The sequence below is a fragment of the Suncus etruscus genome, chromosome 10, assembly GCF_024139225.1.
Source record: "Suncus etruscus isolate mSunEtr1 chromosome 10, mSunEtr1.pri.cur, whole genome shotgun sequence".
NCBI lineage: Eukaryota > Metazoa > Chordata > Mammalia > Eulipotyphla > Soricidae > Suncus > Suncus etruscus.
Window position 1 is genome coordinate 84,116,762 of NC_064857.1, and position 26,085 is coordinate 84,142,846.

The 26,085-nt window shown below is 52.9% G+C and overlaps 1 protein-coding gene across 1 annotated transcript; it reads right to left on the minus strand.

Annotated features, from left to right (window-relative positions):
- Window positions 1-708: 708 nt before the first annotated feature.
- TYRO3 (TYRO3 protein tyrosine kinase) lies at window positions 709-17,652 on the minus strand. Its single transcript, XM_049782136.1, has 19 exons — window positions 17,415-17,652; window positions 15,513-15,696; window positions 15,189-15,289; window positions 14,258-14,428; window positions 12,703-12,789; window positions 11,516-11,631; window positions 9,960-10,137; window positions 9,281-9,426; window positions 8,764-8,908; window positions 7,921-8,050; window positions 7,744-7,844; window positions 7,393-7,488; window positions 7,020-7,100; window positions 6,527-6,619; window positions 5,662-5,783; window positions 5,329-5,438; window positions 5,024-5,183; window positions 4,731-4,867; window positions 709-2,126 (listed from the first exon to the last, which is right to left on the minus strand). Exons 1-19 carry the CDS (start codon window positions 17,506-17,508, stop codon window positions 1,733-1,735), a joined length of 2,646 nt encoding a protein of 881 aa, XP_049638093.1. The 5' UTR covers window positions 17,509-17,652; the 3' UTR covers window positions 709-1,732.
- Window positions 17,653-26,085: the final 8,433 nt, after the last annotated feature.

Genomic DNA, 26,085 nt, shown 5'->3' on the forward strand with positions numbered 1-26,085 from the left:
TGTTTGCCTTGCAAGCAGCCAATCCAGGACCAAAGGTGGTTGGTTCGAATCCCGGTGTCCCATATGGTCCCCTGTACCTGCCAGGAGCTATTTCTGAGCAGACAGCCAGGAGTAACCCCTGAGCACCGCCGGGTGTGACCCAAAAACAAAAACAAAAAAAAAGAGTATTATTTTGGAGGATCTTCTGTCAATTATGTGCTTAATGCAGAAAACTTTTGTTTTAGGGCCATACTGGGCGGTGCTGAGGGATCACTCCTGGAGGAGACTAGAGGACTGTATGTGGTGCCAGGGTTCAAACCCAGTTATGCCACATGCAAAGCAAGTGCCCTATCTGCTACATTACTATTACTGCTCTGGTCCCTGATGCAAATAACTTTTTTTTTGGCTTTTTGGGCCACACCTGGTGCCGCTCAGGGGTTACTCCTGGCTATGCACTCAGAAATCACTCCTGGCATATGGGACACCAGCAGATCAACCATGGTCCATCCATGCAAGGCAAACGCCCTACTGCTTGTGCCACCGCTCAGGCCCCATGATGCAGATAACTTTTTAAAACACTAAAGAAAAGTTTCCCATAACCACATTATGTAAAGATAACAGTTGTTAACATTTGGGCATATGTCTTTCCAGACTTTGCTCTTGCAGAGATGTTTCACTTTTGTGATCTGGAGGAGAAAAATAAAGCATAAACATTTAAGGGACAATGCCTTGGGTCTTTAGTCATCAATTTTATTTCTGTTTTTAAACAGTATCTAACAACTCAGAATTGTCCCTAACAGCAAGAGCCTGGCCCCACATACTTTCAAGGTGCCTCAGCCAGGCCTGGGGTCCAGGCTCCAGTAACTTCCCCCCACTCCAGCTCCATCTTTCCTGGCACAGAAGAAGGTCTGCAATGAGAGGGAAATGGGCTGAGGGTGCTGCGTGGAAGATGAACTCAGACACAGCTGCCTTTGTTAGTGGAGGATATTTTGGGAGTTGGTAGCATGCTGAGACAGACTGTGGGAGGGCTTGGAGAGACGCCTCTGCACGCTCCTTCCTCGGTGAGCCCTGTAGCCACCTTCCTCTTGCCAGGCCTAGTGCATGGCATCAGGAGATGTTAAGTGGTGGTCACAGCAACCTGGTATGCCCTGCAGTCCCTGGCCAGCTGTGCTGTGTGCCTCACCAGGGCCTGGGGCCATTGGGAAAGGGGTTTGGACCTGAGCGTAACTGCTGACTCCAGATCTGGGACCTGTTACCAAATCTTCACTCATTCCCACCTGAAGGGGGAAATAAAGGGCAACTCGAGTGTGCAGATGGGCAAACCTGACCATTTCAACCCTCACTGTGGGCCCAGCTGGACCATCAAGCTGGAGACATGCCACCTCTATGCATGCACAGAAGCAGTAGGGACAGCTCAGCTGGGAGAGTCAGGGGCCCCCACGGGGCCGTAGCTACACTCCCCCAACTCCTCAAACCCATGGGAACCATGGAAACACAACCAAGCCTTAGAGAATAGGCCTGGCCCATCTCCGAAACAAGGCCTGAATCTGTGCCAGGCTGGCCCTGGCGTGGCTGCAGGAAGAACTGGGATTGGACGATTTGGTCAGTCCAGGCATCCAGTACAGCTTGGGGAGACTACCACAGGAGCCTCCACACCTGCTGCCTGGACTGGGGACACATGGGGCTTCATTAGCCAGCTCAGTGGCTAGCAGAGCCAGCCACATGGCCCAGAAGCTTTCAGACCAACTGTGGGCTAACAGCTGCTATGGGGCAGAAGCCCTTGCTGCAACATTAGCAGCCTTTGGGCCTCGTTGAGGGGACTTTGGGGCTGTGGTGGCTCTTCCTGACCAGGCTGCTCAGCAAGCACCCCAGGGCTGAGAATGTAGCGATAGTCATTGGAGGTTCCCCCCACTGCTCCCAGGCCACTGCCATCCCCAGCCCCGCCGCTGGCCTGGTCTCCACTGGGCAGCTCCAAACTGCTTCCCTCAGCAGGCTCGTCAGCTCCCTTCAGATTCATGTACAAGGGGTCCCGGCTGGTGGAGAGTACAGACAAATGGCCCAGGATGCTCTCCAACTCCATGCGCAGGCAGGTGAAACTCGGGCGCTGCTTAGGGTCTGCATGCCAGCACTGGTACATGAGCTCATAGCTGGGGGAAGAACCGGGAGAAAGAGGAGCATTAGTCCTTCCTCAAAAGCAGAGTGCCATGGGGCCGGAGAGATAGCATGAAGGTAGGGCATTTGCATTGCCAGCAGAAGGATGGTGATTCGAATCCCAGCATCCCATATGGTCCCCTGAGCCTGCCAGGAGTAATTTATGAACATAGAGTTAGGAGTAACCCCTGAGTGCTTCCAGGTGTGACCCAAAAAAACCAAAAACCAAAAAAAAAAAAAAAAAAGCAGAGGCCCTGGGGCTGGAGAGTTAGCACAGCAGAGCATTTACCTTGTATGCAACCGACCCCAGAGGGACCCAGTTCGATTCCTGGCATCCCATATGAGCCCCAAGCCTGCTAGGGCGATTCTGAGTGCAGAGCCAGGAGTGACTCCTGAGGTCCGTTGGGTGTGGCCCAGAAACCAATCAGCAATCAATCAATAAAGTTAAAAAAAAAAAGAGGCCCTGGGGCCAGAACACAAAGTACAATGAGTAAGGGTAATGGTAGCCTTGCACTTGGCTGACCCAGGCTTAATCTCCAGCACCCCATATGGCTGTCTGAGCCCACCTGGAGTGATCCCTGAGCAAAGAGTCACAAGCAAACCTTAAGTACTACCAATGTGGCTCAAAAACAATAAACAACAACAACAACAACAACCCTGATTCCCTGAGGGCTGGAGAGAGAGTATAGCAGGTAGGGTGCCTGCTCTTGCGCAAGGCCTACTGGGTTTCAGTCCCGGGCATGCATAAGATTCCCTGACTACCACTAATTCCTGCACAGAGCCAGCAATAATCCCTGAGCATCTCCAGGTATGGCCCAAATAAGCAAACAAAAACAAAACATATTCCCTGAGATCTTATCCAAGTTTCCAGAAAATGCCTCAAACTAGAGGTGGGGTGATGGGGTAGGGAACTGAACCAGAAAAAGAGCTCAAAGGATACAAGCCCAGAGAGATCCCCATATATGGTTCCCATAGTGCTGCCAGGTAGGAGTCCTTGGCAACATAGGGTATGCCCCCCCCCCCAAAAAATATTTATGGGAAGGGCAGGTGGATCATGTTTGACATCACATGCAGGAGCTCATAGTATGAAATCAAAGGACCCAAATCCCATTCAATTACTGTGTGACCTTGGCCCTGCTAGCCACCTCCTTAATCCTAGTTCCTCATCTACAAAATGGACGAACAAAAGTTTTCCCGGTAGGTGAGAGGAGGATTAATGTAAAGAATGCCTGCAAGCCCAAAAACAAGTTAGTGATATGGGTCCAGTCACAAGGGACCTGAGACTTCCTGTCACACCCCACTCCTGGGAGCTTCCTCCACAAAGGAGAAGGCGGTCCCATTCCCCAGGAACTCAGTAGGTTACCAAGGCCCTATGACCCCTCAGAATGAGATCAAGACAAGACACCTCCAAAATGGGCCCCAGTGGCCTTCCTCTTGACAAGTAAAGGTGGTGGTGAGGGAGTCTTCAGGAAAGAACACAGTCCAGAAGGGTCCTTCAATATGTGTGTGTGGGTTTGTGTGTGTGTGTGTGTGTGTGTGTGTGTGTGTGTGTGTGTGTGTGTGTGTGTGTGAAGACTGGGGAACAGGGAAAGGGTGGAAATGGGGAACCTGCCCTACTACTCAACAAGGAAAAGGGAAGGAATTGTTGGCTCATGGGGAGGGCTCAGACTTCACCTGTGAGGCCCTGGGTTCAGTCCCAAAAATTGAAAACAGAAGAGAAAAAGAACTATGAGGGGTGGGAGAGAGTCCTGGCATCCCATATGGTCCCCCAAGCCTACCCAGAGCAATTTCTGAGTGTGGAACCAGGAGTAACCCGAGCACGGCCTGATGTGAACCCCCCCCCCCCAAAAAAAAGACAAAGAACTATGAATAATAGGATATGACAAGAGAAGAAAGACAAAGTAGATAAAGGGATTTGGGGTGGAGGTTAGTCTTCTATTGCCACCAAATAAAAGGGTGGGGGTGGAGAGTACAGTGGGTAGGACTTTTTCCTTGCATGTGGCTGACCTGGTTCCAATTACTGAAAGCCCATATGATGCACTGAGCACTGCCAAGAGTAATTCCTGAGAGCAGAGCAAGGAGTGACCCCTGTGTATTTCTAAGTGTGACCCAAAAAAACCCCCAAAATATATATTAAATGGGGTGGGGGCATGTGCTCAGAGTGATGGCACACCATGTAGGGCTTTTGCTTTGCACATGGCCAATTCGCTTTAATCCCATATGGTCCCAGAAGCACTGAGGAGCGATTCCTGAGAGCCTGGTATAGATCTGGTATACCCCAAAAAACAAACATAGATAATACACGCTGAGGCCTGAGCTATGTCTGAGCCAGCAGCTGAAATTTCCATTCTTGGGCCTGAGAACAAGTCCTCAGCCCTGCTGGCTGGCTGAATGAAATGAGCAGAGACTTTGCATGCAAGAGGTGGATTTAGTCGGCCTAGTTCCCACTGCAACCAACCCCCTAGGCAGACAGCAGGGAGCAGCCATAGCTGTTGGGTGTGTTTCTAAAAGAATATCAGGGCCAAGGCCACACACAAAAGAATACCCAACCCAACCCACCCTTCTCCCCCTCCCAGGAACCCTTTCTTGGGGGTACTCACACATCCTCCATACACTCAGGAGGCTGTTTGAGGCGGTTCCCGCCAATGAGGTAGTTGTAAATCTCAGCATTCTCGATGCCAGCGTATGGCGTCTGCCCACGAGTCATGATCTCCCACATGGTCACTCCAAAAGCCCACTGGGTGAGAATTAAGGCAGGGAGGGAAGGAGGTTATCACTAGGATTCCTTGGCCTTGAGGCTGAGCCAAGCCCATGCCAGCCCTCTTTGGTCCCCTTATCTCCCAGCCACCCCCACAGCCATTTAAACATTTGGTCAGTGTCCCCACCCACTCACCACATCACTTTGTACTGTGTACATGTTGTCGGCCAGGCTCTCTAGGGCAAGCCACTTGACAGGCAGCTTGGAGGCACAACCCTGCCTGTAGTAATCTCCACTGTAGATCTTCCGGGAAAGCCCGAAGTCAGCCACACACACTGTCATGTCTTCCGCCAGCCTGGAGTGAGAAGGGAAATGAGGCCACCCCTACCAGATCCAGGTCCCCTGGGCTCCCAAGCTGTCCCCCAACAGGGCCAACGGCGGCTGTTGTTCTATATGTCCCCCATCGCCACCCAACTTCCTGCATGGTAGGTCTCACATACATGCAGTTTCGAGCAGCCAGATCCCTGTGGATGAAGTTCCGGGAGCTCAAATATTCCATGCCGCAGGCAATGTCCACCATGAACCGCACCAGTGTCTGTTGAGGCAGGTTCTGGTAGGCAGATGAGGCTTAGTGAGGTGGCAGTTGATGCCAGAGAGCCTGAAGACAGCCCCTCAAATCACTACGAGGAGAGGACCATCCCACACCCACAAAGCTTAAGTAAGCCTGGAAAAGGTGCCACTTTTTCCCAGAGGTCCCAGCCCAGCTTTGGGCAGAGGCCTACAAGCATGCAAAGGCCAACACAGCCTGCCTTCTCCCCACCCCTCACACTCACAAAAGGGTTCTCCCCAATGCGGGAGGCCAGCAGAAAGGCGTGCAGATCCCCATGCTTCATGAAGGGCAGGATGACCATTGGGATGGGGAGACGGCCTTTGGCCCTGCTCCGGAGGCTCACCCCTAGGGATCAGGCAGAGAAGGGAGCTGGTCACTCCATCTAGGTCAGGGGTCTCAAACTTGCAGCCCACAGGCCGTTTGCAGCCCTTTGTACAACATTTTGTGGCCAGCAGCCGGCCTTCAAATATCGCAGTATTCGCGATTATTCGCTTACCGAATAATCACAATAAAAATCGCATTAGTAAGAAAAAATCGCATTAAACATTCACATACCCCGAGCAGTTCCATTCGGGGTATGCAAATGTTTAATGAGATTTTTTGCGATTTTTTTTCTTACTAATGCGATTTTTTATTGCGAATATTCGGTAAGCGAAATCCCTTATGCAGCCTTGCCTCACCCTGACTTTGCCTCCTGCGGCCCCCAGATAAATTGAGTTTGAGACCCCTGATCTAGGTGGAGTTCTGAGAACCCCACTTGCTAGATAGAACCTTGAGGCTCAGCTCAGCTACCTCCTATCCTGAGAGTTCCACACTGATCTGATGAGCATCTGGGAGGATTCCCCTGTCCCCCTCCCCTACCCCCTGCCCACCATTTGCAGATCTCAGGAACAGAAACTACACTCTGGGCTCCTGGCTGGGGTCTGCACCTAATCCTACCAGACCCCAGTCCCTTCTATTCTCTTCCTGCATGTTCATACTCACCAAATGACAAATGATAAATGTGTGGCCTATAGGCTGTTCCCCTACTTTGGGGAAACAAGAGTTTTTGTCCTGTTTCCCATCAGCCTCTCCCACAAAGGGCTCACCCACGAGCTTGGCCACGTGTGGGTGATCAAACTCCTTCATGCATGCCGCCTCCCGCAGGAACTCTTCAATGTCACTCGAGGCAATGATATCAGCTGGAGTAGAAGGTGGGAGAGAGGTGGATATGGCTTGGATTTCACAGGAGAGACTCTTGGGCCTTGGGTTAGGATCCCTGATGTCGTGGGTTTCCCAGAGCATTAAAGGATCTGGCCATGAGCAGGAGGTACCCATAGGATAGGGCTATCCAGATAGTTTGGGCCAAGCCCCACTTCCACAGCCCGATCAGGAGTCCTGGGAGGGCCACTAAGACACTAGCAAAGTGGGGGGAGGAGAGAGCATGTGCGGGTGAGGGTCTATGCTGGGAAACCATTCGCAAGACGCAGAGCACTCCTGTCAGTGCTGGGCTGTAGTTAAGCCAAGCACTGTCATCATTTCCCCCCTCTCACCCTTAAGGGGTACATTCATGCCATCCTCTCCTTCCTGTTTGCTTCTCACCTTTCAGCATCTTTACAGCCACTTTCACGAAGGAGCCATCTTCCTGCTTCAGCTGGGCCTCCCGCACAGAACCAAACTCTCCTGGGATCCAGCCAAATGATGGTAAGTTCTCCTGGCCTGACCCCACTCTCTTCCTTCCCAGGGGACCCTCTTTAGGATCATGACCTCATTGGAGTCTGAGGTCACTGGAGAGACACCCTTGGCTGGGGTCCAAGAAAATTTCCTGGAAGATTCTTCTGGGAATCTGGGAATCCCAATCCCCTTAACACTTCCGACTCTATGCATTCTCCAGTAGCTCATTAAACCTGAACCCTCCCAGCAATGAGACTGACTTAACTTGCTCCCAGGACCACACACTCCTCCAGGCACAGACCTTTGCCCAGCATCCGGCCCAGGGTGAACTGCTGCTCAGGAATGAGCACATCTTCTAGCTTCTCCTTGAGTTCATCACTGATGCCCAGGCTGTCCACTGTGGGAAGGTGCAGTGAGGACAGGCATGTCCCACCCCCTTCCCAAACCAGCCAGCCCCCACCAGAGACCTCAACTGGTGGGGAGGGGCAGATCAGCCAACATTAACTCTCTCACCCAAGTAAAGTCACCCTGACTTTCCCACCCATTTGTGTGTGGCACTTGTGGAAAGCATGGGGCAAATGAGTGAGAAGAGGAATGCTGTCAGGGCAACAGGGGGCATAGTATTTGTCGTCCAATGGGTCTCATCACTCACAGGTGGCCTCAATGCGCTCGGGCCGATCCCGATTGAAGGAACGCGCTGCCCGGAAGTGGACGGCGGGCTCTCCCCGGGCCATGACACTGTCAAAGGCTTGTCTGAAATGACACCAGGCCTCAGGTGAGGGCTGAGTCTCAGAATTACAACCAGTGGTCCCCGGGCCCACCCCCTTACCCAAACCGAGTCTCTTTCCGCCTCTTGCGCAGTAGGATGAGGGCCAGGGCAGCAGCTGTCACCAAGGCTGTCAGCACGCCCAGGACCACCGGCACCCAGGATGTACGGCTATGAGGAGGGCCCTGCTGGCCTGTGGGAGACACACAGGAGCCAGGCTGTGTCCCTGCACCTTTCCCAGGACAGTTCTCTGGTCTAATAAAGGGGTTCTCCTTAAGTTTCCTGGAGTTCCAAGTAGAAACAGGCTTCAAGGGAAGAACTGAGAACTCTAACCCTTGTCCCCAACAGTTGGGGGCTGTTGGGACTCACAGTGGGACCATGAATTTCTATGCTAGTCCCAGACTGAGGAGAATGAGAGAGAATTTAAGTGATTTTTTTGTTTGTTTTTGTTTTTAGGTCACACCCTGCGGTGCTCAGGGTTACTCATGGCTCTGCGCTCAGAAATCGCTCCTGGCAGGCACAGGGGACCATGTGGGTTGCCTGGATTTGAATCAACTTCTGTCCTGGATGGGCTGCATGCAAGGCAAAAGCCCTATGGCTGTGCAATCTCTCCAGCCCCGAATTTAAGTGATTTTGAGGAAGGAGGAGGGGGCACTCTGGGTCGTGCTGGGGATAGGGGACAACTGTTCTCAAAGCAGTTGTCTAGAGTCCCTCCTAATGGTGTCCAGGGGAACTCTGCAGGGCTAGAAGTTAGACTTGCCCCATGAACCAAAAGAGACAGCCTAAATCCCAACCCTGGACACACCATGTGGCTGTCTGTGGGCTTATTGGAAGGAAAGTGTCTGCTTGCCACACCCACCCCCACATCCCCAAGGCTGTAAGCCTCAACTTATCCCCCCTCCTCACCCGCATGCTCATGGGAAGAGACCACCAGGGGCTGACTCCAGGGCCCACAGCCCACAGCATTGGCCACGCACACACGAACAGTCAGGTCTTTCTGAGGATCCCAGCCCGTCAGGTTAGCCACAGTCCCCTCCACTGTGAGTTCTCCCTGTGTTGAAAGAAAGACGCCCCATTCCACAACTTGTCTGAGGAGGCCTTGGAGGAAGACTAAAGCTAGAAACAGGAGGCAGAGCCTCTGTGAGCTGAAGGTGGGGGAGTACAGAGGCCTCCCGGGAACACAAACAAGGCAGTCCTGGCATGCAGAGGAGGGGCAGAGAAGCAGGCCTTATCTTGGCCCTCCTCCTCCCTTCTGCGTTCCAGCACCAGAGAGTCAATAAAGGCAAAGAAGGGGGGATAATATGGCAGATGGGGGAGGGGAGCTCTAGCTCTAGACAGTGGGTTGCAGGAGGTCCCATCCACCACAGCCCTTAGCAACAGTCTTTGGAAGCTCAGAACCCTGAGAGCTGACTCTACTCTTTACCTGGGTTCCGTTATCTTGAATCCAGAGCAACTTATAGGGCCCCAGGGGGACATCCAAAGAGCCTTCGGGGATCACTTCTTCCCACTCCAAGATGAGGCCAGAGTCAGTATGGATGGCATGGAGGTTCTGGGGAGCGCTGGCTGGGGCTGAGTAAAAGAAGGTAACTTTGACTTCATCCTTTAGCCTCATCCTTCTCACCATTCCTATCCCCCTGACCCTGGCTTAGGGTCTCACACAGGGAGAAGACTACTCTAGCCAGTTATTTCTGCCTCCCCCAGATCTCTCTAAAGGAGGTTTTCAGGTACCATCCTGCAGCCCTCCTGCTCATTACCACGCTCTTTGTTATTCTGCTCTGCCCACTGGAGCTAGAGCGAGGGCGGGCTTATCTACTTTCCATGTGTGAGGTTCACAGCAGACACTCAGTGTAGCATAAACCTGTCTCCCTGCCCTCTCCACTCAGAACCAGAGGCAGGGGCTGGAGAAAAGCTCAACAAGCTGGAGCGTAAAATTCGCAGGGTTCTCACAGCACAAGCATCCAAGAATGGCCCCCCACCCCAGCACTAAGAGTGCAGTCAGGGCTGCAAGGTGCAACCCCAAAGCTCAAACCAGAACCAGAACTGGAAGCAGCACTAACAGTGCTCCTGCTGTGTCAGCCACACAGCTCGGCTGAGTCCCTTACCCAGACCCTTGGTCCGAAAGGGTACCCAGTCAGCATATGGAGAAGGCCCCAAGGCATTGGCACAGCGCACCCTGAGGCTGTAGTTAGTGGCAGGTGCCAGGTCCCGGAGCAAGCAGGTATAGGGTGGCACAGGAACCACCACAGCCAGGACCTCCCAGTCTCCTGGGGCCTGTGTCACCTACAGGAAAGCAGAGAAGAAACCAGGGAGGAGAGAGATGACAGCATATGTCAAGTCTAAAGGGAATTTAAGATTATGTCTTTCTCAAGTCTTGTCTCACCTCCTCCCTGCCAACCCCAATCCAGCCACACCCCAGATTTCACATCAACAAATTTCTTTTTTTTTTGGGGGGGCCACACCCATTTGACGCTCAGGGGTTACTCCTGGCTATGCGCTCAGAAGTCGCTCCTGGCTTGGGGGACCATATGGGACGCCGGGGGATTGAACCGCGGTCCATCCTAGGCTAGCGCAGGCAAGCAGGCACCTTACCTCCAGCGCCACCGCCCGGCCCCACATCAACAAATTTCTACATATGCAGTTCCCTTTGCTTGGAAGGAGTGCTCTTCCTGGTAAAGCCCAACACATCCCTGAAGACTGCAAAGAGCACCACACTGTGAGTCTACCTTCTCAACCATTCCTAGCTTCTGCCATATCTTTTTTTTTTTTTTTTTTTTTTTTTGGTTTTTGGGCCACACCCGGTGACGCTCAGGGGTTACTCCTGGCTATGCGCTCAGAAGTTGCTCCTGGCTTGGGGGACCATATGGGACGCCGGGGGATCGAACTGTGGTCCAAGGCTAGCGCAGGCAAGGCAGGCACTTTACCTCTTGCGCCACCGCCCGGCCCCAACTTCTGCCATATCTTAACTATCAAATCGTGACCCCCACAGAGCAATGCAGGTTCAGTTTCTGGGCAAAGTGCCTGGTTACCAAGGGGCACCAGAAGCAAGCCTTTCTGTATGTTCTGGGGGTCAGGGTAAGAGTACAAATGAAGATCCATGTACCAAAAGGCGAAATTTGTCAGAAGTAACCCCTGACCACTGCTGGGTGTAACCCAACCCCACCCCAACCCCCAAAAAACAGAAAATGAACAAGTCTGCATGACCTCCTATTTTCAGAATCACTTGGTCTGAGATCCTCGGGTCCCTGGCATGGATCTGAGTCAAAGGGCAGTACGTGAAATGGTAGAGATTACATAAATGAGAGGCTTGGGGGTTTCTTGTTGTTGTTGTTGTTGTTGTTTTGGTTTTTGGACCATACCTGGTGATGCTCAGGGGTCACTTCTGGCTATGTGCTCAGAAATTACTCTTGGCTCAGGGGACCATATAGAACTCCAGGGGATTGTACTATGGGGGATTGTCCTGGGTCAGCTGCATGCAGGGCAAACGCCCTACAGCTGCCCCACCGCTCTAGCCCCAGGTTTGGGTTTTTTGGATAAGCAACTTTCAGTCTTCTCCGAATCTGCTGTAGTGATCTGTTATCAAACCTAAGAATGGCCTGCATCTAGGTTATGGAGAGTGCCCTGTGCCAGGGGTCCATGCAGCTCAGGCATCCCAACCTACCTGGACTGTGCAGGACTGGAGCAGGGACAGGCCATCAGCACCAGGTACCCAGGCCACGCTAGCATTGTTGCTGGAGAGCTTGGTCACCGTAACATTGAAAGGGGCTGCGGGCAGCGCTGTAGGTGGGGATTTAGAGTCATTGAAAGGGGCTGCGGGCAGCGCTGTAGGTGGGGATTTAGAGTCAGCACCAGAAGCAGAGGAGGGAACCGGTGCTTCAGGATTAAGCTCCGAGTCTATCCCGGGGCCTGCTATCCTCCCTTCTCTAAAGCACTCCATGGCCAGTTACCCCCACACTGAGCCATCTGTAGCAGAGAGTTACTTTTTTTGGAGGGGAGGAGGTCACACTTGTGGGTGCTCAGGGGTTACTCCTGGCTTTGTGCTCAGAAATCACTCCTGTCAGGCTTGGGGACTTTATGGGATACTGGGGATTGAATCTGGGTTAGCCGTGTGCAAACACCCTACCTATGGTGTTATTGTTCCAGCCCACACACAGTTACTCTTATTCTGGCCAATGCCCCGGCCATAGAGACACACAGCTCTCTGAGTCAGGAGCCCTGGGCAAAGAAACAGGATAAGAAAATTTAGTGGGGGCCGGAGAGATAGCATAGTGGTAGGACGGTTTGCCTTGCACTCGGCCGATTCAGGACAGACGGTGGTTCGAATCCTGGCATCCTATATAGTCCGCCAGGAGTGATTTCTGTGCGCAGAACCAGGAGTAACCCCTGAGCATTGCTGGATGTGATCCAAAATACAAAAAAGAAAGTCTAGTGGCTCTGGATGGGGGCGACACAGACAAAAATGAGAGGTGCCAGCATTGCACCTGCTGGCTCTCCCACTGCCCTCTTGCCTGGCTGCTTCCGTTGCCCTCCACAGCGGCTGAGAGAGCCAGGCTGGGCAGGAGCCTTGACCAGCTCCTGCTGGCTCATTTCTGTCGCTGCTCGCTCTCTCACTTTCTCCCTCCCTCCCTCCCAAGGACTCCTCTGTGCTTCGTGATGGGAAATCTGCTGTGACGTCAGGTTTCTATTCTTAGCCTCTGCAGGGTCTCAGGTGCTTCCACTAGGAATGCACTAGGAAGGAAGGGAAGCCAATTAAACCCGACTTCTCCTCCCGGCAAAAGAGGCTTACCAGGCAAAGCTCCTCCCCATACTCCTCCCTTCTCCTCCCCTCTGCCCTGCCCACCCTCCTACCTTGAAGGCGAACAGTCGCAGGTCGGGAGGAGGCCAGACCCTTCCCGTTGTGAGCCTCACAGGAGAACACTGTGCTCTGGGTCACACCTGGGGCCAGAAAAACCTCATCAGCCCCCCGCCCAGCCCTCCAGCATGGATTCTGGGGAAAGGGGTACCTGGGAACTGGATTTCAACATTCCAAAGCCCTGCCTGCCAACAGTAGGGGCTAGATTGTGGGTAGAGTATAATGAAGAACTAGGGGTTCAATGGGCCTGGATCTAGTGCCCAGTACAGAGAAATAATAGCTTTCCCCATGCATAGTGTAAGCCTGAGTGGTCACCCCACCCTCACCTCATTCCCTGCAGAGCACAAAGCTGCCCCTACTCAGGGTACCAGCTCCTTTACAGAAAGTTCTGGACTATCCTCTGCTGCCTGCCTGCCTGCCTGCCCTGGCCCGGTTCTATTTGCAGATTCCTTTTCTTTTTTCTCTTTTTGGTTTTGGGGCTACACCTGGAGGCACTCAGGGGTTACTCCTGGTTCTGCACTCAGAAATCACTCCTGGCAGGCTTGGGGGAGGGGGGACGGGACGAGACCATATGGGATGCTGGTTCGACTGCATGCAAGGCAAACGCCCTATCCGCTGTGGTATCACTTCGGCCCCCATTTACAGATTCTTTACTGTGCCAGTTTCCAATGCCTTCAACATGTGTCATGTCTCCCCAGATATACCCATTCCTGGGGGACTGGCCCAATGGCTGTGGCTCTTTGTATGCCCTGGGTCCCCCATGGTGCCTACCACAGTGTGGGGCAAGGAGTAGGAGTTTAGTGAGTGCATTCCAGGCTGGCTGCCTAAGGGTCCCAACCAGGTACATCTAGAGTGCCAGGACCCCAAACTCCTCTCTAGCTGGACCCCCAAACAGGCTCTGCCTGCCTCCCACAAGGTCCGCGAGGCCACCTCTTCTCCAGATGCCTACTGCTTGAGGCAGTCATCAGAACCCTCTCCTCACACTTTCCCAGGGGTCCACCCCAAGCTCCTATACTCTTGTCTTTGGCCAGTTCAAGCCCAGACCAGAAAGAGTAAACTGTTTCATATCCACAAGCATATGAGGTATGTACACAAGGACAGAGGTGGGAGTGTAAGTGTGGTTCTTTGGGGCTAACCCTGGAGAGGTATGAATTGTCACTGTTGGGGAAAACATCTGGAGGTTTCTAAGAAGCGCCAATAGTGAGATAGGCCCAATATCTAAGATACCCCTCCGTGTCTGAGACTCTAGTCTTCCAGGCTTCTGCCAGAAAAACACTCCTCCCAGCTCCCGTGTCCAGTGGCTTGACTCCTTGGGAGAGGGGGATGGGTCCCCCAGGTCTTGGCCCCGAGCCTGTACTGTGGCCAGCTGGGCTGAGCAAATGCAGGTGAAGGCTCTGGTTCTCCTCTCCTCTACACAGCCCACAGAGCAGCCACTTACATCCATCCCCACAATCCAGGGCCTGCTCTGAGGAGTCCCTGCAGCAAAGCCAGGGTTTCAGTGGACTGCTGGCCTCCTTGTCCCTGCTCCCAGGCCCTCCCGAGACTGCTCACCTGTTACATTTAAAACTGAAGGAGATGGGACAGGCTTCCCAACTCTCATGTTTCCTCTCCACCAGATAATGGTGACAGGCTCAGGGGGACCCACGGCCGCACAAGATAGCTGGAAAGGGGCATTGGGAGGCACTGCCAGATCTTTGGGCTCCACAGTAAAAAATGGCACACCTAAGGGAGAAAGGAGTGGGGGACAATCTGACCAGCTGCAAGCCACCTCCTACCCCCATGACAAGTTCACCACCACTAGAAGCCCTCTAGGAAAGGTCCCATTAGGGACCCTTGGGAAAAGCCTGCATGTGTTCACTGGGGCCCAGCTCCCTGGCCAAACTTCAGAAGGCAGCTCAGAGTCCGGGGAGGCTCAGAGTCAGGGAGGCGGCTAGGGAGGAGGTGGCCTGGGGGAGGGAGGAGGAGGGCGGGAGTAGCAGAGCAGGGCTGGCTGGCAGGCCTGGCTCCCAGCTCCTCTGCTGGTACAGGGCCCTTTGTTACTTTCTTAGTCACTTTGTTTTGCTGGGCTGAGCAGTTCCCAGCTTCCACAGCTGCTGGGCCTCTGTCCTCTCCCCCTCTCCTGCCCCCACTGTTCCAGGCTAGCCACTCGGCAGAACAACAGCCAGGCCCCAAGTTGGGGCTTGGGGTTTCTGTCTTAGAAAGCAGAAACAGGACTGGAGAGATAGTACAACCAAAAGGGAGCTTGCCTTGCCTAAGGCAGGACTGGGTTCCATCCTCAACATTCCATAAGCGCCCTGCCCCACCCCCACTTAGGGATCAAATACCCAGACCTGAGAGGGTCTTTTGTCTACAAGGTGTGCTTGGGGGCGCTCCCAGAAGATGAGGAGTGGGGTGGGGAGAACAAGCCAGCTTCCACTTCTCTTGAGAGCCATGGCCTTGGGCAGACAGAATTTGCTCCAGGCTACCATCCATGCTTCCTCACCTTCCACAGTGAGCCACACGGGCTGGGAAGTCTTGGTTTCCTCCTCATCCTCCACCTGGCACCAGTAGCGGCCAGCGTCTGTGCGCTCCACTGACTTCAGGCTGTGGGAACAAGACATCAGGCTCACTCCTGGGGCCCCGGTGAGGGAGAGGATAAAGGAGAACTTTGCAGGGCACGCTCACTGTGGCTGGCCTGCCTTGCCTCTACTTCTGGACGTTTCCACCCGTTGCCAAACTGAAAGACCACAGACCTCAGGCCATCAGCCTTGTCCCATAGTTGCTAAGCCCCAAGGATGGAACTCAGCTGCCCCGAACTGGCCCCCACCTGAGGAAGGCCACCCAGTGCTTCTCGCTGATAGAGATGAACATCTGGTCCATGTTCTGCACCGCGGCCCCATCCTTCATCCACTGGATCTCAGGCTCCTTCATCCCCTCCACGCTGCAGTTGAGGCTCACTGGTTGCCCCTGGGACACAGTCAGCTTGGCTGGGGCTCCCACAAGCTTCAGGCCTGAGGCGGGGAAGAGAAGGTGTCAGTCTAGCTGAGAGGGACCCTGTCTCTTCAGAAGCTAGTCCCGGGTCAAAAGGTTCATTCTCTCCAGTGGGCAAGGAAGAGATTCAGGACCGGCGATGGCAGAAGGTAGCCCAGATCTGGGCTGGGCAAGAGGCCTGTGGCACTTCCAGGCCCGCTTCTGCCATGCCAACTTTCTCCCAGTGTTAAGGAAGTGACCTGTCCTCCACACCTCCCTGCTGGGCAGTGTCAAGCTCAGGGCCAGCAGCAGAAAGTAAAATAACCCAGGTGGCAATAGTGTTCTGCTTCCTTCCACCTGGGACCAGTTCTGCCCTGGGAACAATTGCGGCCGGCCAGAAAAAGAGGCTGCCATTCATTCCCTACCCAGGACATGGGCCTGGACTCCCCACGATTTGCAGACACCCCACCATGGCGAATGAAGTAAGGCTGAGGAAGAGAAGGAGGGGGTGCTCTCCTGAAGTAGAGAACATATGGCTGCAGAACCACGTCAGATCAAACACATGGCACCCTTCCTGGCAGCCAGGGGCTCTATTAATACCTGAATGTGTGTAGGGGCAGCCTGAGAGAGGGAGGAAGGAGGAGGCAGAGGAGCAGAGAGGGGAGATAGGACACCAAAGCCTCCACCTACTACCTCAACAGAGACCACCCAGGGACTGACGAAAGAGCAAAAGGGCTAAAGTGCATGCTTAGCACGCAGGAGGCCCTGGTTCAAATCCCCAGCACCACTAATCTCCAGAGCACTGAGTTGAGAGAAGCTCCTAAACATCATCAGCTATGGTCCCACAAACAGGGAGGGGTGTGTGTGTGTGTGTGTGTGAGAGAGAGAGAGAGAGAGAGAAAGAGAGAGAGAGAGAGAGAGAGACAGACAGACAGACAGACAGACAGACAGACAGACAGACAGACAGAGACACAGAGACAGAACCCATCTCTTTCTTGATGTTTCAAAAGCGAGACGGACAGGAAATATCTACACAGCAGAAAATCCAGTCCTGCTTGACTCTGTCCTTTGCTGTGTGAGTTCGGGGAAGTTCCTAGGTTCTCTGATCCTGCCACAGGCACCTTTCAGCTTGCAAATACGAGTCACTCTGCCTCTTCCCTTCCTTCCCTTCCCTTCCCTTCCCTTCCCTTCTCTGGGCAGCTGGCGTGGCAGGGAGTGATGTCTCCGGCAAAAGGTACCAGCCGAGTGGCTGCTGCCCTGCCCGCCTGCCAGCCCTGTCTGTGCCTTCCAGCACTCCCAGTCAGCCTCAGGATCATCCACAACTGGGTGGGTGGGGGTCTCCTGGCATCCCAGAGCCCCCCGCAGACAGTCTTGGGGGTAGGGGCCGGGAGAGGGAACTTGGGGATCCGGGGGCAGAGTCTGTCTGGCTGAGTGGGGGGCAAACCCGCACCCAGTGGGCTGCCTGCCTGGCACCAGCCCAGCCTCTCCCGCATGCCAGGGGCCGGCACCGGGCCCCCTGCGAGTCCCCTGAGCTATTGGGGTGCAGGCAGGGGCGCCCTGGGAATGAGTGGGGACCCGGGACGGGAAGGGGCAGAGCCAGAGAACCCCGTGTGTGTATGTGGGGGGACTCCGAGGCGGGAAAGCCCAGTGGGGAGCACCCCGCGGGAGGAGCCCCGATCGCCGGCCAGTGGGGTGCGGGCCGAGCCTCCCCCCCTCCGGCCTCCCTCGGCCTCCGCGGCCCCCGACCCTCCTCTCCTACCTGCGGCCCCGGGCTCCCGCAGCAGCAGGGCGGCCAGCCCGAGCCCGATTCCGAGCAGCAGCCCGGGCCGCCCCATGCTCCGCCTCAGCGCCATCGGCCGCGACGCCGCACCATGCCGGGCCGGGCCGGGCCGGGCCCCGAACGCGCGCGGGCGGAGGCGGAGGCCGCGCAGGCAGGGGCGGCGCTGGGGCGTGTGGCTCGGACCCGGACCAGGACCCGCCGCGCACTCCCGCTCCCGCGGCTGCTCCGCTCCCGGGCCCGCCGCGCAGCAGCCGCCGCTGATTCACGTCCCCGGAGCCGCCGCCTCCTCCGGGCCCGCCCAGCCCCGGGCTCCTGGGCCCGAACCCCCGGCCCCGCCCCGCTGCCCCGGGCCCCGGGACCCCGCCGGGCCAAGCCCCGGACACGCCCCTCCGGCCCCTCGGCTCGCTCCCGCACCCCAACTTTTGCTGCAAAGCATCTACACACACACACACACACACACACACACACACAGACACTTGGCACCATCAGGCGCCCACCCCCCAAATTAGGGCTTTCTCCCACCTCAGTTAAGGGAATTAGGTTGGCTCTAATTAGGGGTCCCCAGATGTACCCCAGATGTTGCCCCTTCTGCAACTTCACCCTAAGTTCCCATCCTGGTGGTAAAGGTCCCATCTTAAATGGCAAGATCCTGACTCTTCCAAAAATCTTCTGAGCACCCCTCTCTTCCTTTCAACTGGCCATGCCGCCCCCCCCCCTTCTGATGGATGCAGAACATAACCCTGTGGTGCTCTTGTGCTGGGTCCCCCTCTCCCCTGTCTTTGGGACTGTTTCTCTTCCCTCATCACCTCTCCCTATCTGCTCACTGTCATTCCCATTTGCCCAACTGCGGAAGTCTCCAAGACTCAGAAAGTCCAGGAAAACTTGTTAGTAGGAGAATGCCTTTTTGCACACAGTAGGCGCTCTGTATATACATGAAGCCTGTTATTGCGGGAATATTGATCTCAGAGCTCGGCCTGCCTCACAACCAGTAATCATGGGGATGACTGTACCCACTGGCATCCTGGCGCAGAGAGGCAGAGCTGCTCCCAAATCTAGCTTCTCAGCCTTCCTTTCCTTCCCTTTCTTTTCCTCTCTCTCCCTTCTCCTCTACCTGCCCCCTTGAGCCTACGAGGGACAGGGCCTTTGGATGTATTTTGGAGTGGGATGGGAGATGCTGAAGCCAGGCCAAATCTCCCAACCCGCAGCCTCTCTGGATCTTTCCAGGGAATCTCCGGAGCAGCATGGCTTGGCCTGTCTCTTCCTCCACTTGGCCTCCACTTGTTTATTAATCACATTAATGAGAACAACAGCAGGGCTGGCGCAGCCTCAGCTTCAGCCTCAGCTGGGGGCGCCCCCAGGCGGCAGTTTAGGGGGACACTGGAAAGGCAGCCCCGGTGGGATGTCCTCAAGACTCTGCTGAGTTTCTGCCAGGTTTCTGGACACACTGGGTCAGCTCCAGAACTCCATCAGGAAGAAGCAGGTTTGCTCCCTATCCAGAATCCTCAGCTGCTAAGCTTGCATGGAGTGGGATCAGGGCAGGCTGGCTGGAACAGATGCTGTGACAGTGTGGAAACTGAGGGCATTCCTCCAGGCCTGGTACCCCACCTCTCCTCTCAGGGTGGATCTCTAGTTTCTTGAGAAGGATGCTCTGCTGCTGACTGTGGCTGACATTAGAAAACTGGATGTAAAAACCCAAATTTGGCTCCTTTTTCCTCTCATTTCCTCTCCATCCTCTCATTTTTTTATTTTTAAGCCACACCCGGCGATGCTCAGGGGGCTTGCTCCTGGCTCTGCACTCAGGAATTACTCTGCATTCAGGAATTACGACCAGATGGGATTCTGGTGACTGAACCCAGGTTGGCCCTGTGCAAGGCAAGCACCCTACCCACTGCACTATTACTCTCATTCCTCCCCATCCTCTTTGAGGTCTAACAGGGCATCCCGGCCCAAAGACCATTCTTGGCCATCTGTCAAAATAGGCTTCTAGGACATGAATGCCACTGTTTCTTCACTCACAACCCAGCAGACGCCCTACAGTGCAGCACACTAGGAACATGTTGTATCTCCCCAGAGCACAAGTTTCTCATAGGTAGGGAGCCAGGAGTCTAGAGTTTCTTTTTTTGGGGGTCCTGGATCTAAGCTCAGAAATTGCTCCTGGCAGGCTCAGGGGACCATATGGGATGCCGGGATTCGAACCACCATCCTTCTGCATGCAAGGCAAATGCCCTACCTTCATGCTATCTCTCCAGCCCCAAGTCTAGAGTTTCTTGCTTCCTATTCCCCACTTCTGAATCCTCTCAATTCTTCTTTTTTGGATTTTGGGCCACACCTGGCAGTGCTCAGGGGTTACTCCTGGCTCTGTCTCAGAAATCATCCCTAGCAGACTCCAGAGAGCATATAGGATGCTGGGGATCGAACCTGGGTCCAGCCCAGGTCGGCTGCATGCAAGGCAAATGCCCTACCTCTGTGCTATCACTCCGGCTCAGAATCCTCTCAATTCTTTTTTTTTTTTTTTTTTTTTGGTTTTTGGGTCACACCCTGTGACGCTCAGGGGGTTACTCCTGGCTATGCGCTCAGAAGTTGCTCCTGGCTTCTTGGGGGGACCATATGGGACGCCGGGGGGATCGAACCGCGGTCCGTCCTAGGCTAGCGCAGGCAAGGCAGGCACCTTACCTCCAGCGCCACCGCCCGGCCCCTCAATTCTTAATATTTCTGCTGGCAATGGAGGTAGGGATGGTGGGTTCCTATTCTGATTTCAATTTGTGTGACTCTATGAACCTTCGCCATTATCTCTCTCTCTCTCTCTCTCTTTCTCCTTTTAAGCTATGCTTAAAGGGTCTGTGATCAGGTGTGAACTTGTGGAAGCGGTGTGTAGGTGGTGGGTAAGAGGGTGTGCATTGTGATGTATGAGGGAGGGTGTACATTTGTGCAAACTCTAAATGTGATGATTGATGTGTTGTGGGTGGATAAGAAGAAACTGTGTGTGTGTGTGTGTGTGTGTGTGTGTGTGTGTGTGTGTGTGTGTGTCTGGAGGAGGCTAGCTGTCGATGCAAATACATGCCTGCAAATTCTCCCTTTCATAAATGCATTGCTTGGAAGGAAACTAATCAAATCAGTAGGAAATGTATTTGACCCTAATGCAGGAACAGCTGTCTCAGAAGTTCCAGTCCTCAGAGCAGAACCAGTGCCAACTAATCTCTCATGAGAGCAAGAAGAGGAACAGGGGAACAGGGGTGCCTGCCACAGCCACTAGGCATGGCTGGAGCTAGATCTGGCTGTGATCTCTATTATTCTAGGGAAATAAGCCTTTGCCCACTCTCCACCTTTTGTGACCCAGGACTACCCAAAGAGCACAGGGATTAAGAAAAGACAAAGGCAAACTGGAGGGGGGGGGGAACCACTTGTCCGCAGAAACAGAACATCTGGTAGTAACTCCCAGCAGTCTCAGGAAGCAGCTGTTCGGATTTAGGACTTTCTCCCACCTCAGGGAAGGGAACTAGGTGGGGACTGACTGAGGTCTGCTCTGGGATTCCCATAGCCTCAGTGATACTTATACTGAACATCTATTAATTTCCAACTGCTGTTGAAGTTTTAGAGGCGAAGTTCTAGAGGCAAAGTTCTTCTGAAAGAATGGACATCCCTGCCATGCCCCCCCCACACACACACACAGACTGCACTGGCAGAAAATTTATGTTCTGGGCCAGAGAGATAGCACAGCAGTAGGGCATTTGCCTTGCGTGCAACCGATTTAGGACAGACAGTGGTTCAAATCCCAGCATTCCATATGGTCCCCCATGCGTACAGCCAGGAGTAACCCCTGCGTGCCACCAGGTGTGGCCCCCCCCAAAAGGATATGAATCTAAACATGTAGAAAACTGGGGCCGGGCGGTGGCGCTAAAGGTAAGGTGCCTACCTTGCCTGCGCTAGCCTTGGACGGACCGAGGTTCGATCCCCCGATGTCCCATATGGTCCCCCAAGCCAGGAGCAACTTCTGAGCACATAGCCAGGAGTAACCCCTGAGCGTTACCGGGTGTGGCCCAAAAACCAAAAAAAAAAAAAAAAAAAAAGAAAAGGGGCAGAAAAGAGAATAGAGGAGTGTACAGGTGTGTTGCCAACTCATGTATATGTCACCTGAATCTTCCCTCTTTCTTGAGACGTGTACTTTCTTTTTTTGTTTTGTTTTGTTTTGTTTTGTTTTTGGGTCACACCAGCAGCACTCAGGGGTTACTCCTGGCTCTATGCTCAGAAATCGCCCCTGGCAGGCACAGGGGACCATATGGGATGCCGGGATTTGAACCGCTGTCCTTCTGCATGAAAGGCAAATGCCTTATCTCCATGCTATCTCTCCGGCACCTCTTTTTTTTTTTTAATGGGCCACACCCCACAGCACTCAGGGGTTACTCCTGGCTCTGCACTTAGAAATCATTCCTTGGGGCCAGAGCAATAGCACAGTGGTAGGGTGTTTGCCTTGTACGTGGCAAACCTAGAACAGACCCAGGTTCAGTCCCCAGCTTCCCATATGGTCCCCAGAGCCTGCCATGATCAAGTTCTGAGACAAGAGCCAGAAGTAACCCCTGAGTGCTACCAGGTGTGGCCTCAAAACAAAACAAAACAAAATAAAAAAGAAAGAAATTGCTCTTGGCAGGCATGGGGGACCATATGGGATGCCATGGATCAAACCCAGGTCCATCCCGAGTCATTTGTGTGCAAGGCAAATGCTTTCCTACTGTGCTGCTCCAGGCCTGAGATGTGTACTTTCATATTTCCATACTATTTTTTTTTTGGTTTTGGGGCCACACTCGTTGACGTTCAGGGGTTACTCCTAGCTATGCACTCAAAAATTGCTCCTGGCTTGGGGGACCATATGGAATGCTGGGGATATAACCAGGATCCTAGGTTAGCGTCCCTAGGTTAGCACACTGAATGTAGACACCCTACGGCTTTTGCCACTGTTCCGGCTCATTATATTTCCATACTTTATTGCTGGGATATGTAACTTGAGCTCTCTTCCTTTGGTGAGAAGCTTCTGTTCTCTCTCTATTTTTTGCTTCTGTTCTCTCTTGAGTGTGTTTCTCTCTTTTTTTTTTTTTTTTTTTTTTTGTTTTTGGGCCACACCCGGTAACGCTCAGGGGTTACTCCTGGCTATGCGCTCAGAAGTCGCTCCTGGCTTGGGGGACCATATGGGACGCCGGGGGATCGAACCGCGGTCCGTCTCCTAGGCTAGCGCAGGTAAGGCAGGCACCTTACCTCCAGCGCCACCGCCCGGCCCCTCTCTCTCTTTTTTTATCTCTCTCCCTCCTTCCCTCAAATTTCCAAATAATACCTGGTTTTACTTCAAGGAGAGAGAGAGTACAGTATGGAAGGCACTTAACTACCTTGCAGCCCACTTGGGTTTGATCTCCAGCCACATATGGTCCCAAGAGGCCCATCAGGAAGGAAAACTAAGTCGAGTTAAGTGTCTGCTCTGGGGGGCCAGAGAGATAACACGGCGGTAGGTCTTTTGCCTTGCACACGGCCGATCCAGGATAGACTTGGGTTTGATTTCCGGCATCCCATATGGTCTCCTCAGCCTGCCAGGAGTGATTTCTGAGCACAGAACCAGGAGTAAACCCTGAGCACTGCTGGGTGTGGCCCCCCCCTCCAAAAAAAGAGTATGCTCTGAGCACCTCCAAGTGTTTCTCCAAAACAAAACAAAATTTAAACACGTTTTCATTTAGAGGGCTGGGGATATAATGAAAGAGATAAGGCACATGGCTACCGGGTACCAACCACCCTAGTTGAATCCTCACTAATGTGTAAACTTCCCTAAATAGCACCAGGGAACACTCTAGAACACATGCCTTACATCGAGGCTCTGGCTTTGATCTCCACTATGGGGAAAGGGAGAATTTGAGGGATATTCCTGAGAGAAAATTTTATTTGCAAATATAATTGTGTGTGTATATAAATGCTGCCTGTGTCTTTTATTGTTTTTTTTTTTTTTTTTTTGGTCACACCCGGCAGCACTCAGGGGTTACTCCTGGCTCTACGCTCAGAAATCGCTCCTGGCAGACTCGGGAGACCATATGGGATTCCGGGATTCGAACCACCGTCCTTCTGCATGCAAGACAATTGCCCTACCTCCATGCTATCTCTCCAGCCCCCTGCTGTCTGTGTTTTTAAAACAAACTTTGGGGGGAGTTCATATTCAGAGGAGCTCAGGGGCCACACATGGCTGTTCTTAGTGGTCATTCCTGGCTAGGTGCTCAAGGGTCACTCCTAGTGGTACTTGGGGAACCATATGCTTCACTGAAATTTGAACCAGGGTCATGGCTGTAGCCATATGCTTGGCAAGCACTTTAATCTTGGTTTTGTTTGTTGGTTTTGGTTTTGGAGGGAAACATACTCAGCTGCTCAGGGTTTACTCTTCACTGTATCAAGGATACTCCTGGAGGTGCTTCAAGGGTTGGGGATCAAACAGACAATCAGAAGCTGGAGAGAGAGTACGGTGATTAGGGTGTTTGCCTTGAACATGGCTGACCCAGGTTTCGTCCCTGGCATCCTGTATGGTCCCAAAGGTCACTAGGGACCTGTGAACAGAGCCAGGAGAAAGCAGAGAGAGAGAGAGAGAGAGAGAGAGAGAGAGAGAGAGAGAGAGAGAGAGAGAGAGAGAGAGAGAGGCTTGGTCACATACAAGGCAAGTGTCTTACCCCTTTGCTATCTCTCTGATATCTTGGGGTATTTTTATCATACAAGTAGAGATAGCAATATGATGAATCTTTGGGGGCCAGAGCGATAGCACAGTAGTAGAGTGTTTGCCTTGCATGCGGCCGACCCAGGCCGAACATGGGTTCGATTCCCGGCATTCCTGGTCTCCAAGCCTGCCAGGAGTGATTTCTGAGTGCAGAGCCTAAAGTAACCCAAATGCCGCTGGGTGTGGCCCCAAAACAAAACAAAAAAACAATATGATGAATCTTTATGTACCCATTACTCTTGTTCAATGGTTATCTTAGCCAACTGTGTTCGATTGTCTCTTATTGTTAGTTTGCAGGAGTTTTTCAAAGCATATCTTAGCTATATAATTAACTTTGAACTATAAATATTATCCTATCATTCTGTAGCATATTTTTAAAATTACTTATGCATAAAAATTCAGATGGTTACAAGTAGAAATATTTATAGATATGCATATATGCCAGTACACACACACACATATATATATGTGTGTATATATATATATATATATATTTCGTCAGCTGAGAAGGGTCTAAAATAAGACACCCTAGTATAATGAGCATACCTAGCACCCATATCTTGTTTTCCATGGTTTTTTTTGGGGGGTTTTGGGCCACACCTGTTTGATGCTCAGGGGTTACTCCTGGCTAAGCGCTCAGAATTTGCCCCTGGCTTGGGGGGACCATATGGGACACCGGGGGATTGAACTGCGGTCCTTCCTTGGCTAGCGCTTGCAAAGCAGACACCTTACCTCTAGTGCCACCTCACCAGCCCTGTTTTCCATGTTTTTAATTATCTTTGGATTGCATCCAGTATTGCTGGGGGAAGGATTGGTGGAGGAGACTCATCCTAGCAGTGCTCTAGGGACTATGTGGTGCCTGGGATTGAACTCAGCCCGAAGCATGCAAACCATATACTCCAGTTCTTTTTTTTTTTTTTTTTTTTTTTTTTGGTTTTTGGGCCACACCCGTTTAACGCTCAGGGGTTACTCCTGGCTATGTGCTCAGAAATCGCCCCTGGCTTGGGGGGACCATATGGGATGCCGGGGGATCGAACCGCGGTCCGTTCCTTGGCTAGCGCTTGTAAGGCAGACACCTTACCTCTAGCGCCACCTTCCCGGCCCATACTCCAGTTCTTTCAACCACCTCCCATGCCCAAAAATATTTGATTTCTAGTACATATTTCCAGTAAAAGAAACCTATGGTTCTTAATGAAATAGCTGGTTCTAGGACCCAGGCAGGGCATACATAGATGGGCTTGGAGCAACTTTCAGTGCAAAGCAGTAAAACAGGGGCTGGAGAGATAGATAGCACAGCGGTGTTTGCCTTGCAAGCAGCCAATCCAGGACCTAAGGTGGTTGGTTCGAGTCCTGGTGTCCCATATGGTCTTCTGTACCTGCTAGGAGCTATTTCCGAGCATATAGCCAGGAGTAACCCCTGAGCACCACCGGGTGTAGCCCCCCCCCCCCAAAAAAAAAAAGAAACAAACAAAAAACGCAGTAAAACAGTATTGAGCCAGAGAGACAGTACTGGTCTGTTACTGCTTTACTGGGGTAAAGGGGTCCTAATATGGTCTGGTCCTCTAAGCATTAAGGATGCAAAAGATGCTAGAACTGGGATGCAAACTCTCAAGGAAACAGGATATAGGCTATTAAATGACAATAGGGGACAATTGATAGTAGGCAATACATTCCCAATATACAATACAGTTGGTGCAGATGGACACTGCAAGTGATTCTAAAATCAGCAAATGGGACAGTTGACAATGGCTTTAGAGTTAGCTTCTGCTGGAATCAGCACTAAAAGAATACTTGGAGGATGCAGAGAGAAGAGGAAAGGTTCAAAAACTCTCCAAACAGGGAGACTACTAGCACAGTTTTGTTGCTGTTTTTGGCCAGACCCTTCTGTGTTCAGGGCTTACTTCTGAGTTCAGGGAT

What these genes read in the sequence shown, in the direction of transcription:
- TYRO3 (XM_049782136.1), bottom strand. Translation starts at nt 17,508, where the DNA reads ATGGCGCTGAGGCGGAGCATGGGGCGGCCCGGGCTGCTGCTCGGAATC. An exon ending in TGCGACTGTTCGCCTTCAAG is followed by an intron (nt 11,632 to 12,702) that starts GTAGGAGGGTGG and finishes CCCCACCTACAG; the next exon opens with CGCTGCCCGCAGCCCCTTTC. An exon ending in CTTTCGGACCAAGGGTCTGG is followed by an intron (nt 9,427 to 9,959) that starts GTAAGGGACTCA and finishes TCTTTTACTCAG; the next exon opens with CCCCAGCCAGCGCTCCCCAG.